This window comes from Epargyreus clarus, unplaced genomic scaffold, assembly GCF_041222505.1.
Source record: "Epargyreus clarus isolate Ecla_fem2 unplaced genomic scaffold, WU_Ecla_fem_2.2 ptg000007l, whole genome shotgun sequence".
NCBI lineage: Eukaryota > Metazoa > Arthropoda > Insecta > Lepidoptera > Hesperiidae > Epargyreus > Epargyreus clarus.
In genome coordinates, this window is record NW_027332215.1 from 15,368,989 (window position 1) to 15,387,336 (window position 18,348).

General features: G+C 35.3%; 1 protein-coding gene across 1 annotated transcript; it reads left to right on the forward strand.

Moving 5' to 3' along the window:
- The first annotated feature begins 339 nt into the window (after positions 1–339).
- Positions 340–3,694, forward strand: LOC140743514 (uncharacterized). The gene is made up of 2 exons (XM_073074846.1): positions 340–474; positions 1,724–3,694. The coding sequence occupies exons 1-2, from the start codon at positions 454–456 to the stop codon at positions 2,603–2,605; spliced, it is 903 nt and encodes a 300-aa protein (XP_072930947.1). The 5' UTR covers positions 340–453; the 3' UTR covers positions 2,606–3,694.
- Positions 3,695–18,348: the final 14,654 nt, after the last annotated feature.

An 18,348-nucleotide genomic window follows, 5' to 3' on the forward strand; every position in this document is an offset into this window, starting at 1 on the left:
CGATTGGAAGGTCACATTCCTACGACGCTATCACTGCTGAATGCTGAGTGAATAATGCTCTAGCAAAAAGACTTGCAACATGACTTTGAAACTAGTAATTCTAACGAAATCCGAAATCCAAATAAAGTATAATGTGTATATTATCCCGAGGTGCGATATATAGCCAGAAAAGAACAAATAAAGTAACATAGATAAACAAATAATCATGTAAGTAAATCTTAACAATCTTACTTGTTTATAAGCACACATAATTGCTATATCAACATGTTACGTTACGCTAGAGGTAGCCAGGCGACGCTCCTGTGAACTGGCTCATCTCTGGTCACGATTGAGAAAATCGCGTCACGAACGTCGATCCTTAGTACAGGAGAAGCAGAGAGAGGGGCTTGTTGATAAATACAAAGGCGCGTCCGTTGTTTAGGCAGTCGCGGCGGCGTGCACCTCGGTACCAATATGCGGACGCTGGCGATTACGGTGGGTGTAGTGTTGTGCTGTGAAATTTAAAACAGTGTAAAAAAAAGATACTAAAAATAAATTTAACAGTGAAATAAAAATAAACAAACAATTTTCTAAATTCAAAGCGCAGTGTTAATTTATTAATTCGCCGGATTAATTATTTTTTTTTTAAATTTACGCATTTGAAGATTCCGTTAAAACGTTTAATAATCTATTAAAAATATAATACGTTCTAAAATTTGAGTAATTGTTATCTATTTTGTTAAAAGTTTCGGATATTAACTGCAAAATTTTTGCAGAATACACGCAAGCGTCACGCGGATAAATATATACGCATATGGATTGTAAAAAATACGGAGTGTGTACTTTGTCCAATTGATACTAGACGACATTATACATTTGCCTTTTAGTAATATAAAAATAATAAACTTTTTAAAACAAGAAACAGATAAAAATAACGAGTAATGAAAAACAACTCTTAGAATAATAAAATTAATATCTTTTTCTTTTTCATTTTTAACCAATCAGATATTTGAATCCGTTACTGAAATGTGCGGTTACTATTTAAAAATTAGTGTGTTAATAAGTTACTTATAACGCGGATTAATTGTACTGAGGAACTTAAAAATAACTAAAAAAATGTACACGTTAAGGAATAAATTTCAGAAATTGAGATAAAAAGAACTTATACACCGTCGAACTGAGAAAACTCCTCCTTTTTGAAATCGGTTAAAAATTGAATCTAAAACGACTATAAATAAAAAAGAACTTAAATTATAAACCTAGTGTATTATTTCAATCTCACGACGTTTAATGATGACATTACTCAGTATAATAGCAGTGTCTTGTTAATACGAAGATAAACATCGCGAACCTTACATAAAGAAACAATAAAAGCTATAAAAGCTTACGTGCACCTTTTATACGTGTGTTAATAGATATAAACGCTCTTCTAGACTTAATTCTTATTTCAAATAATCATATATTTTTATTTTGATAATAATTCCATGCCTACTAAGTTTTGAGTGTTAATATGTATTTTATAGAATAAAAAATATTTCATATATTATTTAGTTAGAACCATGTTAGTTTTTAATTTCGTGAAATTATGGTCGTAGATGACGAGGAAATACCAAAATGAAACCTAATTTGACTTATTCTAATTTGACTAATTTGATTCTTGAAAATTCACATTCACATTAAAAATATACAGACATATCAAGTAATGCAGAAATTATTTCAAGTAATAACTTTTTTTTTCTTGCAGTTTTGGGTGGTTCTTGCCATTGCGGCATCAGTAGCCGTACCTATCAAAGAAGATAAGAATTCAGAAGTATCCAGAGACAAACGTTCTTCGGGTTGGCATTCACCTCCAGAAGGTGTTTGGAAAAAGAAGCTCGTCTGGAAGGAGGAGTGGAAACAAATCTGGAAAACTGAAAAGAAACTCATCTGGAAACCTGAATGGAAAAAAGAAAAGGTGCCGGCATGGAAAACTGAAAAAGTACAGCAATGGAAAGAAGAGCAAGTTCCGGCCTGGAAAGTAGTTCAAAAACCTATTTGGAAGGAAGTGCAAGTCCCCATTTGGAAGGAAGTACAAGTCCCGGACTGGAAAAAAATATGGAAACCAGTTTGGAAGGAAATTCAAGTCCCCGTAACTAAAGATATACAAGTCCCAGAATGGAAACAGAACTTTGTCCCCGAATGGGTGAAAGAAGGAGTACCCGGAGAGAAATATTTAGGCAAGGATGACCATGGTTGGGAATATACTAGCCATGACTTATGGCGTAAGAAGATGATCTGGAAGCCCGTGTGGAAAAAAGTTTGGAAAACCGTACAAAAACAAGAGTGGGTTACCGATAAAAAACTGGAATGGAAAGAGGAATGGAAACAAATCTGGAGAACTGAAAAGAAACAAGCTTGGGTAACAGAGAAGAAACAGGAATGGGTCGAAGAAAAGGTTCAAATATGGAAGACCATTAAGAAAGAAATCTGGGTACCTGTACAGAAACAAATATGGGTAGAAAAATGGAAACAAATTCAAGTGCCCGTATGGAAGACGATAGAAGTTCCAGCGTGGAAGAAGGTTTGGAAACCAGTTTGGGAAAAAGTTTGGGTACCTATCCACCATGAACACCACGGTTGGGATTAAATTAGGTAGGAACCATGTCATCACCATGACACATCTTTGTATATATAGTAATATTTACGATATAGTCACTTGTTAATTATTTGTTACCGAAGAAACCCCAGATTTCTTTTCATTTGTAAATATGATGTAAACGATGGTTCATACGACCGACGGAGCTGGTAAGTGTTTTTTGGATATATATTTTGTACTTTTGGGGCGTACGCGAAGGCGAATGCTTTAGTTTTGCGAATGTCTAAGAACAACATTTGAATGATAGTTTGCGAATGCGAACCTAACGTATTTTGCTTTGCGTGCGCCTTAGGAAGTGAACACTTGTTTCGTTATATATTTCGTAAAGACAGTTGCTTATTTTTTGAAATTTTTTATCAAGTTCACTTCCTAATTTATTTCCATCTCATGATAAATAAGCTTAAACATTAATATTGTTTTCGTTCAAACTGTTTATTATGAAATGGAAGTAGTACAAAATATCCAAAAAATAAAGCCGTTTATTATGTTATTTCGTAACATAATACTTTATTTTTAACGTGTGTGTTGAAAATTTTGTAGGATTATAATGTTATTTCTGTTGTATGGAAATTACATTATGGCTGCATCGTTTTCAGTGGTTATCGAGAGATTAACATGTGCTGAGCTTATAAGAGTGACTTGCTCCCTTCATTAATAGGTAGGTTTGTTTTCCATTAAGTACATTTTTTAATTTTTGTATATAACATTATAATGTATTTTTACAATGTTTTATTATTATGATAATGATAAAATTTTAGATTTTTTACCAAAATATTACCTATGTTTTTTTTAATATTTTAACTATCTATTAATAAGGGACATTTAAACTAACAGATTTCGCCGTAGTTAACAGCAAGTGTAAGCGGGTTTAATCTAGAATCATTTTAAAGTGTATATAATTGTTATCAATCACCAAAAAATTTACATTTGTTATGTTATCTGTTAGTTTTCGAAAAGGAAATAAGGCTTTAAAATCAGGTGAGAAAAGACGTAGTACATAATAAAAGTACAACATTGTTTTTTTGTTTTACAAGTGTATCATATCGTTCAAGTTCTACAAATAAACGATATAATAATAAATGAGACGTTTTATTTCACACACTTAAGACCACAAATATTACGACATTGCCTTTTAATAAAATAAAATATTTAAGTATCATATCTCTAACTACTTATCTGAGAGTAGAAATTTTGTAGAAAACCTAATAGTTTGTTTGAAACTAAACTGATTTTTCACAATTTATGACATCTTAATATTTTTAATGATTTACGGTTTAACTCTCACAAGAAACATTAGAACATAGTAGACAGATAGTTCCGAATACACTTGCTACATACATCGTATACGAGTAAATAGCGCATTAATAATATTATAAGTAATAGAAAACATATTGTCCCTAATATCACGAAAAGTATCAGTACTTCAATTCTTTTACTTTTAAAAGATTCGTTAGTACTAAGCTAGAGAGTTCAACCATCAATCTTCTGTCTGTTTGTCTGCCTTTCCGTTTAGATCCATTTGCGAGGCCGTCGACAAGAAGAGAAAAGATTAATTACATATGTTGCGTCATAATTACCCTTTACGGAAAACCATATATCATAACTCGTATTAAAATAATAATGATTTGCATACAATTATTTCTCACGCATATAATAATTACGTACTTATGTAACATATTCTATGTATTTAAAGTTACTGTAGGCACTCTGTTTTCTATTTTGTACGTAATATTTTGACACTTGTGAGTATAAAATAATATCATTGTATTGATATTACGAAGCGTCAGGTTGTTCTCAAGATTAATTACATCGATAATATGTAATTATTACATATAATAAAATTAATACAGTAATATTTTATATATAGTTATTATAAACAAAATTCTCACGATAATATGTATTACACTTCGTGTCTATTTTTAGATACGTTATTACTAAAGAGATTAATGCAAAAATAAAATTAATATAAACATGTTATCGATTATCGAAAACATTGAAGTTACCAAAATTGTTTACGTTTATTTGGACACTGAAAGCCAATTTAACGTATTTTTGGCGCCTTCGGAATCAACTATAATCACCGATTGTACAATCAACAGTGTTACGAGTACATCGAAGATTCTGATCGGACAGGTTCCAAAATATAAATATTAATGTCACGTGTAGTGCTTAAATAGAAACCTAGATGCGCTTAAGCCATGTTAGGGATGGCGATTCTTGCCGGAAAAGATCGACTCTTGAATCTATTCTAATCGAAGTGCGATAAATCGATTCACAAAAAAATCGAGGTCAAATAATCGATTCTCCTAAAATCGATCTTCATCTATCCAAGGGGCGTAGCTAGCGGAAAATAAAGGTCATCTCCTGATGACCAAACAATTACTGAAATACGTTTCCGTCAGCAAAAATATCTATAACATATTTAAAAATGGAATTTCGATTTTCTAGGATAAAAGATCGTTGGACTGAATCGAACCATTACTAGAGATCGATTAAAAGAAACGTTTTTTTATCCAAAAAAAATCTTCGTTTTTTCGATCTCAAATCGCCATCCCTAACCCATGTCATCTGTATACAAAAGATAATCTCACGAGTTTGAATGAACTTTCACTCGGCGAGTAAAAACGTTATGGACTGTGAAAAATGCTTCGCACCGCAAAAAGACCTATTAGACCAATGATTAAGTATTTTAATTATTATACGTAATTCATAATTGATGTTATGTAATGACGGTTTACGCGTGAGTATTATGTAAAGTAGGTTTTCTTATTTCATCTATTTCATAGTCATTATAGACATGATAATGATAGGAGATATTACTTTCATATATTATGTTCACACGTATATATTTAATTCATTTTTGGGCCTTAAATTTATTGAATATACTTCTTTAACATTAAAATTCTCCTCATTAGCAGATTCAGCATTTTCAGAATCTGTAGAGTTTTATAACTTGATATCGCCTTAATCATGTTAAATCATCTTAGGAATGAAAAATTTTCAAATAGCAGAATTATATTATCATATTTAAAAAAATATAAAATAGGCGAAATTAGATGTGGAATTATATGGGATTCTTTTGGATGATCTCAAACGGTGGTAGTCTCTTTGATTCAACTCCGTTGGCACCACCCCCACACCTACTCGTATTTCTTCCTAATAACAACAGTGATAAGCGCTGCTGTGTTCTGGTTTGAAGGGTGTGGTAAGGGAGATATAATTTTTAAAGGCGTTCCAGTTTAGTCTTCCGGGGTAGCGGCGCATCTGGGGCCGACCTCAGGTTGGAATCTAATCTTATCTGGGTATTGATCTCAAATGTCCATGGGCAGTACTTACCATCAGGTAATCTGCATGCTTTACTGCTATTATAGCGGCCACCATTATACATACTGTGTACAAATTTCAAGTGTCTTTTATTCAGGTTATACCAATAGCTACTATTGGTATTGATATGGTATTCGTAATACTATTGTTCAGGACGCGACTGCAGACAGACTGCGGAGTCTTGGGGTTCCGTTTTAACTCTTTGGGTGTGGAACCCTAAAATACAAAGTTTACAACTGTGCAATGACTGTAACTTGACAAAAACGTCGCGTATAGGAAAACAGAAGTCTGTCATTGTGTGCATATAATGACTGAGTTCCGTTAATGCAATCACATGCATCTGTTTGAGATGCGGCGTCTCACATCCTTCAAACACGTAGCGTTCACATGGTTCTGCATTGAGTGTTAGTGGCTGTTCACACGTACCACAACCACACCGCGACGTCAACAGTGGGCTGTGGTTACACGTGAACATCCTCCTGCTACCAGAGTTGCTTCAAAAAATTCGTGTCGTTAGAATCAACATTAATTTACGCGAAAACGTTGCTTAATTGCTCCCTATCAAATCACACAGATAAGAAATGTTATTGGAAAGTACGTAGTCTCAGGTATAAGTAGGTATAGTAAATAAGTATCAGAAACGGGTCGTTCGAAAATCCGTACGTATACAAATTGAAAAAATGAACTCCAAAAGTCTTTAGAAAAGTCGCAAAATTATTTTTACCGAGTAATAATTTCTTTTGTCGCTAAGACCTAAATAAAAAGTGGTTTCTAGCCACTAAGCATAGATTAGTAAAGATACTTCGCCGCCTTGAAATTGAATGAAGCCGCAAATGGCTTATTATAGTAAGTTCTTTTTTTGAATTCTTGACAAATAAAAACATTTTTAGAGAAAATTTACGAATAAATAACTAATACTGCGTAATTTACATGATAAATAAACAATTTATAATAATAATTTCAAATATTTTAGGGACATTTTAGCACGGAGACGTGGCAAAACTTTTTTATGCAACTATTTCAATTCTCAAAACGGGGTACATTTTGTTGTTAGGAGTGAGTAATCTTTACTAATCTATGCCACTAAGTTACTAAATTAACGACACTGGTTGCAGTTTGGCGCTATCGCTAACCACAACGCTTCGACAATGTCTTTGCGGTAGAATAATCGGTCTCATGCGCGGAGTTGGTTGTGGTTGCGATACGGTTTTAAGCTAACCGTGGATTATTAATAATCAATCTATCTAAAAAAGCGTGGAGTGCTCCACTTATCAATTTTCGAAAAGCACCCCACACTTTTCCACAATTATACAATTTACTGTTCCTTAATTGATTCCTAGATTGAAAATTATTTTCTACTTTTTAGTTGATTTTATCATAAAAGCGTGTTTTTTAGTTTTTTGAACTATATTTATTACATATATTTTTTATAGTATAGAAGTATCAGATGAGCATGCAGTCCACTTTATGGTAAATGTTTAGTGCCGCACATGGACATGTAATCAACCTCAGATAGGATTAGATATTCCTATCTTAACTCGGCCATAGATGCGCTGCTACCCCTGATGACTAACCTGAAACACCTCGGAAAAATATGTCTCCCTTACCACTCCCTTCAAACCAGAATACAGTAGACCTTAACACTACTGTTTATAGGCAGAAATAGACGTGGCCGCTAGAGTCGAATCACAAAGGGTTCTATCCCCTTCCAAATGGATAACTAATAAGGGTCGTGAGCAGACAAAATGTCGATTCGTATAAATTAAACTATATTTTCACTTCACCTGCCCACGTCGATGCGTTGTGGTGTGGTTGTGGTTCGTGTGAACAGGCACTTAGATGACATGCGACGGATGGATGCATGAGATGGATTCAAGAGATCAGAGCGAGATACTTCTCTCCGGTTTCGATGTATGCAAAGATAGGCTATAACTGAACTAAAAATCATCCATGGACTTTTTAGCGCCCAACTTAATCGTGTGACGAATTATGTAATAGTTTTCCTATTTTTTGGGAGTTAAATATATGTGTCCATAGATGGCAGTAAATAATCACATGATAAGAGGACTTCAGTCTCCTAAATAGGTATGTTATGAAACAAAATCATATAAGTAGCTCTAGTGTATTATGTAAGACAAACATATTACCACTGTAAGGGGTAGTAAAGTTTATGGACATAGAAATGTCACAGTTATCGAACAGAATTTTTAGTTTTCTGAAAAATTATATGTTCTTATATCGACTTCTGATTGTAAGTCATCCACATATGTTATTATTTTCTATTAAAATAATAAGTTACTAATCTTTCTCTAGAAATATGGATATAATATCCACGGATTCCTCAAATAGTAAAAATTGTATTACATCTAACTAACTGATAAACTTTGCTTTAAAAATGTCAAGAAAATACAATAAAGTTGGACAAAAATGCACGTCTATTTAAATGTTAAATGTATTTAATATACTAGTAATTTCAATTCAATCTGATAACGTAATTGCGAAGAACAATGCACAAATAAAATACTAATTTCATAGACGGAATTTTAATATTAACTCTCTGGTCAAGGTGGGAATATTCTTCCATTAAACACAGGAAGCCAGTGTAATTTGCATTGTTTCCTCGTCCACGTCTAAGGGGGGAAACATACGAGCGACATTGAGCAAGCATTGTGAAGTTGGCACCACCGCCACACCTATTTCTGCCTTATAACAGCAGTGTTAAGCGCTGGTTCTGGTTCAGCAGTGTTCTGGTTTGAAGGGCGTGGTAAGAGAGACATACTTTTCCGAAGCATGTCAGCTTAGTCCTGAGGGGTAGCGGCGCGTCTGTGGCCGACCTCAGGTAGGAATATCCAATCCTATCTGGGGTTAATTATAGATGTCCATGGGTGTCAGTAGCCACTTACCATCAGGTAGATTACATGCTGGTCTGTTACTCCCCTATTATACAAAAAAGCAAATACACGACCTGCCTGCGCTGATAACCGTTGTCATTCGTTGATTTTCATTGGTTTCCCTACGTAAAAATACTGAGTCCGCTCGCGACTGTCGGCGACGTTAGATGACGTCAACGACTATGCCGTCGTTTTAAGATAATGTTTTGGTGTTAGTCGCTTACCATGCTTGCCGAAGTGGTTGTCGTTCGTGTGGTAGAGCCCTAAGAACATAAGTGTGATGTTTCAAAAGTAACTCAGGTGAATTAGCATAAACTAATTCGATACATCGCATCCATAGAGTTGGACTAGTTGGGCTACTGTTTCAGCATCACGCATGTATCCCTGTATCCGTACTCACATCGATCCAACAGCATGCATCCATAGTTATAGTGGTAAGGTGGTAAACGCCTTTGTGGATCGTCTCCGGAGACACAATCACAACACGTTCCTCTGCTTACAGAACAGTGTTGGAGTACCGCTGTGTTCCGGGTTGAAAGATGTGATGAGGAAGACGCTATTTATCTTAGGAGCAGGGGTTAGTCAGGGGCAGGAGTACCTATACGAGTATCAATGGCCGACCCCAGGAAGGACTCATAATTTTATCTGTCGGCAATCATTTACCATCAGACGGAGTTAATGCTCGTTTGCTACTTCTATAAAATAAAAATTGGCTAAGTGCGAGTTGAACTTGTACGATGAGGGTTCCGTACCGCCAAACTTTCATTTGTTCTTTATTTTTAGTATTTTTATCATAGCAGATATAGAAGCGAATGCATTGTGAATGCATTTGAACTATCTATCTATTTTAAATATTTATTTTTTTAGTATTTTTTTTACAGCGGCTACCATTAAGGTATATATATTCTGTGAAATTTTCAAGTGTGTATCTATTACGGTTCCAGAGATAGAGCCCTTTGACAAACGGACAGATAACGAAGGCTTAGTAATAGGATTCCGATTAACCCTTTCATTACGGAACCCTAATAAAAATAATGGTCTACCAACCGGTTCTGCGGTCTCTTGACCTGACGCTCGGGGACCTTTGTTGTTGGATTGCATCATTGCAGTACAGTTTTGTATCACAACGGATATAACTGTCGGAAACCTCTTTTATAGCACGCAAATTGAAATGTCAGATGAAATTATAGAGATGACAATGCAAGATGTCACCATGCAGTATGAAAGGGTTCGTCATGTACCACTACAAAATATCCGATAAAAGTCAGCTGCCATTTGTTTTTTTTATAATATACGAGTAGCGGACGAGCATGTCAAACTGACGGTAAGTGGCTACTGCTGCCCATGGACATCCGTAGTCCACCCCAGATAGGATTAGATACTCCTACCTGAGATCGGCCACAGATGCGCCGCGCCCCTTGAGGACTAAGCTAGAACGCCTCGGAAAAGTATGTCTCTCTTACCACACCCTTCAAACCAAAACACAGCAGCGTTTAACACTGCTGTTATTAGGCAGACATAGGTGTGGTGGTGGTGCCGCCGGAGTCGAACCGCAGAAGGTTCTACCACCTTTATATGCAGTATGTACGTTTGTATATCTGCATTTTTATTTCAAAAAAAAAACTACTGATTAAATTTAGATGGGGCTTTGGTTATTAGAAATAATATGTGCTTATATGAGGACCCGCGTGAAGGAGTGGTCACCATGCCGGTCTGACGCGCAAAGGGTCCCGGGTTCGATCCCCGGCCAGACAGATATCTAAATAATGAATTTAGATTTCTGTTTCTAGGTCTGGGTGTTTGTGTATTTGTCTATGTGTGTGTTCATGGCACCCACGACACAGGGAATCCTAGTGTGGGGCTGTGAGTGTAGAAAGCGTTTATATGTCTTGTAGTAACTACAAGACAAAGGTGTAAAGGTGGTAGAACCCTTTGTGGTTCAACTCCGGCGGCACCACCGCCACACCTATTTCTACCTAATAACAGCAGTGTTAGGCGCTGCTGTGTTCCGGTTTGAAGGGTGTGGTAAGGGAGACAGACTTTTCCGAGGCGTTCCAGCTTAGTCCTCAGGGGTAGCGGCGCATCTGTGGCCGACCTCAGGTAGGAATATCTAATCCTATCTGGGGTTGATTACAGATGTCCATGGGCGGCAGTAGCCACATCAGGTGGACTGCATGCTCGTCTGCTACCCTTATATTATAAAAAAAAAGACACTTTTAGTATAATGTACTAGGATTTTATCAGACTACATAGTGTAAAGTAGCTAAAGTAGATTTTAAATTACACCGCGTATTGTGCAGAGTGAATTAGTCCGAATCTTCTCGAGAAAACAATAGGGCGTGTGGCAACAAGAATGCGAGATCCGAGTTGATTGCATCAGGGCCAGTTAAGTGATGTGGGTGAAACGCTAAACAAAAAGGGCCGGTTGCAACATCGTAAGGCATATAAGTGTTTTATACTGAAAGGTAGGAACCTGTATTGACCCAGGGAGGCAAAAGTCACACTTATTTCTAGAAGCAGTTCTGCAGGCCGGTGGAACGGTGGTGGTGGTGGATGTGGAGTGAGCCTGGACGGCCGTGGCACTTTTTTTAATAATTAGCTAAGTGCGAGTCGGATACGAAATGTTCCGCACAATGTGAAGGGTTTCGTACGTAAAATTAAAAAATATGGACCTTTTCACTTAAAATTACATACCAATAATTACATGAAAACAAGTTCATGTAACAGATACCTGTAATTATTGTTTTCCATTATTAATACCGTACTTACGAAGATTGGGCATCGTTCGACAATTAGCTTGGGTGACCAAACATGCCACTCAGGTCAGAAGAAGTAGACATGGATAATATGACATTGTGCGGTAAAGAAGACATACTTAACTGAGTCGTTGCCACTTGGTCCTCAGGGATAGCAACGGATGCGAGGTTGACCTCAGGGAGGGTTCTTATTTGGGGACCATGAATGTTCATGGGCGGCAGAAGCCACTTACCATCTGGTGGACTACATTCTCGTCTACTACTTTAATATTTACAAAATTAATTATCTCTATCATTATTAAGACACGTTGAATGTTTATATTTGTAAGCAACAAATACAAATTATTTGTTAGGAAAATCGCCCTAGCTACTAAAAACATAAAATAAGATATAATAAGTAAACTTACGTAAGTAACGTAAATTTCCGTGCATTTTCGCTTCCATCATTCATAGTGATGTCCAAAATAAAAGAAGTGTTTGCAAATTCAAATACCGTGCGAGCGTTTAAGTCGCATTCAGGTCAAGATGCGCGTTGATATACAAATTACGTGAAACCGCACTTTTGGAGTACGCGCGCTACTCGTAAGTGCTTTACACTACACTACCACAGATTAATAAATAGTTATGACACTACGCAGTAGATTTTTTTGTCTATATAGATAATAATCGAGGTATCTATCTGTTAATTTAATTATTGTTTCTGTTTATATATCATAAAAATCTATTAATCTAGTAGCGAATGGTAATAATAAAATGACAAATAAAATAATTTATTTCGTAGGTATCAAATACTGTAATCAAGGTATCAAATTCCATTGGTACTGCCGACAAACTGGCCTACAGTTTGGCAGATTTCAAATTATGTTTATTTTGTAAGTCTTCTTTATTAAATAAATGAAAAAAAAAAAATGTTTAGCAAACAATAGTTGTAGTCATACAACATTATAATAGTTATAGACTTCCGTTTTGTAATACAAACCTCGGACATTATTCTCAGAACTGACTGACTGATGTTGGTACTTTTGGTTCTCGGATGTACTTAAACTATTTTTCCAATTACGTAAAATCTTATAGAACCTTTTCTGAAATCATCAAAGTGCCGAGAAGTGACCGAGTGTGATCTCACTTTACATATTTACGGTCGATTTTTTTTTAATTCAGTTCAATCATTCGATCCGTTGTGTTCAATGACTAGCATTATATTATAGCCGCTACAAAGTGGCAAACTTAGCTATATCTAAATCCAGTAACTAAATGGTCAAATTAAAATACGCGTGGCGAGTAATATTGATGTGTAAGTTGTGGAGATTTTCCAATACGTATCCTCGTTGCGTAAGCATCTAATTATTCTTGGAGAAACTCCACACTAACTTGGAACGCAACGGCCAGATAAAATGATAGCGAGTAATGTTCGTAACCATTAGGTAATATTAATGGTTACAAAAAAAAATTAAATATGGAGCCTAAATCGTGGAAGGAGATCGGTAATTCGAAATAACTTAATTATTATGGTATTTAATTTTTTTGGTTTAATTTGTGAATTCGTGAAGCTATATATTTATTTATAGAAATTGCATCAAATTATATTGGGGGCATTGCACGCCAAGCGGACAGGAAAAAAAAAGTGAGGTTCTGAATTTTGTTCATATTGGGGTCATTTATACTCTTAGTGGATAGGAATGTGAACATACAATATTATTTTTATATAATGATTATTTGTCGAGTTATGAGCTTCTAAAGAATGGTGAAAATTGAAATCATGATTTTTTTAAAGCATTTTTTCGTACATTAAAAAAACTAATTAAAGTATTTAATTAATCGGTTTTTATAGAAAATAAAGTAGTTAACATTATAAAATAAGATCTATTATACTATATCGAGTATTATTTCAATATTCTGCTGACAATAAACCAATACGTTACCTCACACTCAGTGCGACATGCATGTACATTAGTCTACCTATCTCCCTAACTACTGGAGATCCCACAATAAAACTTCTAGCTTAGTTTTAATATACTTTTGGCTATATTTTAGGATAAAAAAAATTAAAAAAAAATGGTCGAAGTTTTCGAAAATAATATTGTATGTTCACATTCCTATCCACTAAGAGTATAATTGACCCCAATATGAACAAAATTCAGAACCTCACTTTTTTTTCCTGTCCGCTTGGCGTGAAATGCCCCATTGCTTACTTTAATTTTGGCTATGCTTAATATGGTCGGTAAGAGACACAGACTTTGTATACCTACATAGATATTAATTTTGGAATAGGGACCTCAGGTGAGTTAATTGGAATTGTTCCGAGAAGTTCGTCTGACGCAGTGTCATGTTTCCGGTTAGCTGATATTGCAATCACTTCATAACAGTGACATTCAATATTGCAGTTACTTGATAACACTGACAATTCACGTACGAAGCACTCATAGGATGTTATGGCGCACAGTTCGCATCATCGTTTCTGTTACAGTCCGCTAGGGGCGCTGATTGGAAATGTATGGGCAAATACGTAAACGGCAAAATCGGTCATTTTTTTTAAAACGTAAAAACTCATACTAAGGGTACTGTCTTTGATATACGTTCGACATGACATGAATTATCGAAATTACATAAAGGGCTTACTAAAGAAAAGTAATATAATAATAATAAAGTAATATAGTAATATAATTTAATAATTCTGTGAAAAGAACATTATGAGCATTATCTTATCGGCGTCTATTTACGTCGTCCTTCGCTTAGGCAGAGACAATTTCGCCTTAATAGTTATATTTTCATTCATACTAAGCACATTCATTAAAACAATACATAATTGTCAGTTGTGTACACAATATTATACTTGATCTGCAGGACTTGAAAGCCGTCCAAGCAAAATATAAAAATACAAACCCAAGAACTTTTCGAGATACGTAATAACATCAAAACCGCCTTCGCTTGTAAATCGTGCGCAGATTCCATCACCTGCCGTGTAATGGTGATTCTATTCACGGCACATTCACACATTTTCTCCCCAGCAATTGACGAGTTACAGAGGTATAATCGTACACACAACTTAATAACTCTTAATGATACGTTTTTTAACTAACGCAAAATAACTTTCACTGCTCTTACGCTCCATTGAATATTCTGTCCGGTTCGTCAGCACGCCATTGTCAAAAGTTTGAATACGCATTGAAAAAATAAGATTAAGTCATAGATAAAGATGTTCGTGCCATGTTGGTGGTTTGTGTAAGTTAATCAAATCTTAACGTATGTGCTACAAATATGTTATAAGTAAGCATTTACTAGACCTGTTGAAAGATATTGAATCAAATTTTATTAATTTCTTTTATCTATTTCTAAAATCTTGCAAGCTTCCTACCCCTTTTTTCAAAAAACTACAGGGCCTATAAATTTGAAACTTAACATAGTTATTTAAGGTCATGTCTAGATTGGATTAACATGATTGAAATAAGGTCTAGTAAAGGTAGATTTAATAATTTATTGTTAATTAATAAGTGACCACATTATGTTTGCTGATATAGGATCTTACACTGAATATACCTACCATTCACGATACGCGAGCGGTTTTTGCTAGTTTTATAAAATAATTGGATATATAAAATAACATAAGTTTATAGTAGGTATTATATTGCTTTATTTGATCCGAGAGCGCAACCTTGATATCAGTCTGAATCACCACGTTCAGAGGGTACCGGGTTCGATTACCAGGCAACTTCTAAATACTCATTTTCTGATCTGGGTCTGCTTGTTTGTGTACTCGTAGTCGAATATGCCTGTTTTTTGGTTTGTGATATGATTTTTTTAGGTTTAATATAAAATACGGCAAATTCATTTGAAAACTAAAATAGACTTGGAGAAAGCACAGAAAAATTAGATAGTTAATTATCTGACGAAAAATTTCATGTCTCTGACAAATATTGCTTTCATACAAAACTTATGTGCACATATACTTATTACGGACATTGCGTACAGAGCGCCGAAGCTGTCACACGCCAATTAAAAATCAAGTTATTTTCTCTTGTCTTTTGTTCTGCTAGGTTTTATGGCCCTTAAAGACATGCTATTCGCATCGGCGATCCGTAGTTTTGGCAATTACCCTAATGTAGCATTCGTTTTGCGTTAAATTACTAAAATAGTTCAAAAGAATCTGCAATCGGCGCTCAAACGTGCAGGGAGTAGAGTTAGATTGCATCGATTTTTTTGCATGATTTAAGAGTAGCAGACATATGCAGTCCGCCTGACGGTAAGTGGCTACTGCTGCCCGTGGACATATCTACCCTAGGTCGGCAAGAGATCTGTCGCTAGCCCTGATGACTAAGTTCGAACACCTCGGACTCTTATGTTTCCCTTGCAACACCCTTCAGCCCAGACCACAAAAGCGGTTAACACTGCTGTTATTAGGTAGAACAAGGTGCAGCCAGAGTCAAATCAGTTCATTCGTCCATTGCTGATATTAAAAGTTGTATTTCTTCTGTGCTGCTGCTCGTCCTGCTGCGTTTCTAGAGATTAAGACGAAATTTGCCTTCGTCAATCACTTTCGCTCACATGCCCGTTCTCAAGCCATTTAACCAGGTTTGCCGTTGACGGATACGCCAAGGAGATTATGAGTATGATATCGTTTTACATCAATATTCATTATTTTAATAACAGTCGCGCTGCATAGACGAGGTTTATACAGGTCTCGCATAAAGCGTTCAGGATTATATTCCTGACTATAATTTGTTTGCAAATGTTTCTTAGTATACTCGATGTTTTTTTTTTCGAAAAGGGGACTTTCAGTAAATATCCCGAGAAATCTAAAGATTAAGCGTCGGATATATTATTTATTTGTTTTATTAAATAAAATTTATTTTGAAATATTGCGTATCATATTATATATTAAGTAATAATAACATAGTGTAGAAATATTATCCACCATAAAAAGAACATCGTGTATTTGCCTAGCATAGCATTTCTTCCCATGAATGTCGTGGCTATTATAAGATTAAATCTTAGAAGTGGGAAGTAGCGTTATGCTGCGGAGTTATTTCTTCTAACTAAGTATAGTAAACACGGCAAAATTTTACTGTTTATTGGAGGTCCGCAGACTTCTGCCACCCACACAGAATGGAACAAAGTGACTACAGCTATATACTTCTGCTTACAGTGCAATGACCACTAATGGACTTTTTAAAATGAAGGGGACCACGAGAAAACCCACATGACTATTTTTCTTATTGTTGATAGGGATTGAAGTTTACCAATCTGCGCTTAACCAGGATGGTGGTCTACAGCCAAAATCCTTTGTATGTTGCTTTGCTGGGCACGCTACAATATCTCACTCTTAAGGGCAACCTGGATTACACTTCATCATTATTAAATGCGGGTGAAGATACACTATTAAAGATAAACAACTGAATTTTGAATTGAACAACTGAATTTAAAAGTGTGGATCACGTCTCTATGACCTTGGCCGAGCTTCCTACTTTTTATTTTCCTTTTATACGGTTGAACCAATACGCTGAGCGCAATACGTGTCAGTTTTTGGACCGCGAGCCAAAGTATGAGAATTTTGTAGTAAAAACGGTTACATAACCTATGGACTGGAGTCGCCCACGGTTTTCGTCGCAGAGCTTTTTATAGCTTTTGATATTTTTGTTCGTATTTTACTTTTCCTTCTAACGCTTTATTTACTATTTAGTGAAATATATCTTATCATTGTTTATAAACAATTTATTCAATGATTTGTCTATCAAAGTGATCAAGTTGCAAAACGTGAAAAATAATGAAGTTACTTGTACACTATTTATTTTCACAAGTATTTTTATTTTTAGCATTTGTTGTTATAGCGGCCACCATCATACATACTCTAAAAATTCCAAATGTCTATCTATTAAGGTTCAAAGAGATACAGCCCCGTGGTACAAATAGGTGGACATACAGATAGACGGCCAGGCAGACGACAGCGGAGGTTTAATAATAGGGTTTTGTTTTTACCCTTTGGTAAAGAACCAAAAAAATTTAAATACTCCACCGCTTAAAAATAGAGTATAAAATCCGTTAAGCCATTTGGGTTGTAAAGCGGACCGAAGAGAGTGACAAACATACATACACGCGGTCGAAAAACACAAAACACTACCCTCCGTAGTTATGACATTATCCTCTGCAATCAGCTTAAAATATTACATAATTATTTTCTACTAGCTGACCCGGCAAACTTTGTACCATCTCAAAATCTATTTATCAAATATATTTCATATAAAATATAGCCTATGTTACTCGTGGATAATGTAGCTTTCGAATGGTGAAAGAATTTTTAAAATCGGTCCAGTAGTTTTTGAGCCTATTCATTACAATCAAACAAACAAACAAAGTTTTCCTCTTTATAATATTCGTATAGATTTGGTAACTTCGTCAATCTTTAAAGTAATGAAGGGCTCATGTATGAAATCGTATCGTACACTTCACGACTGCTTAAACATGCATAGGATTGCATCCATGCATATGCTCAGACTTATACGAAAAGTGATCGACGCGACGTTGTGGTTACCCGTTGGTTATGATTGCCATAAAGAATAGCATATGAGCATATTGCATGCTAATAAAACATTTTAAAGTAGGTATATGTGGAGCTTAAGTAATCACACATCAATATGTTACCTACCTAATTCTTGCTCCGATTTTGAACTGGTAAAATAAGCTAATAAGGCAGTTTCACTTTTTATCAATATCTGCTTCAAATCATATCTCCTTTTACAATTTTTCGCTAATATACATAGTTTCTAGG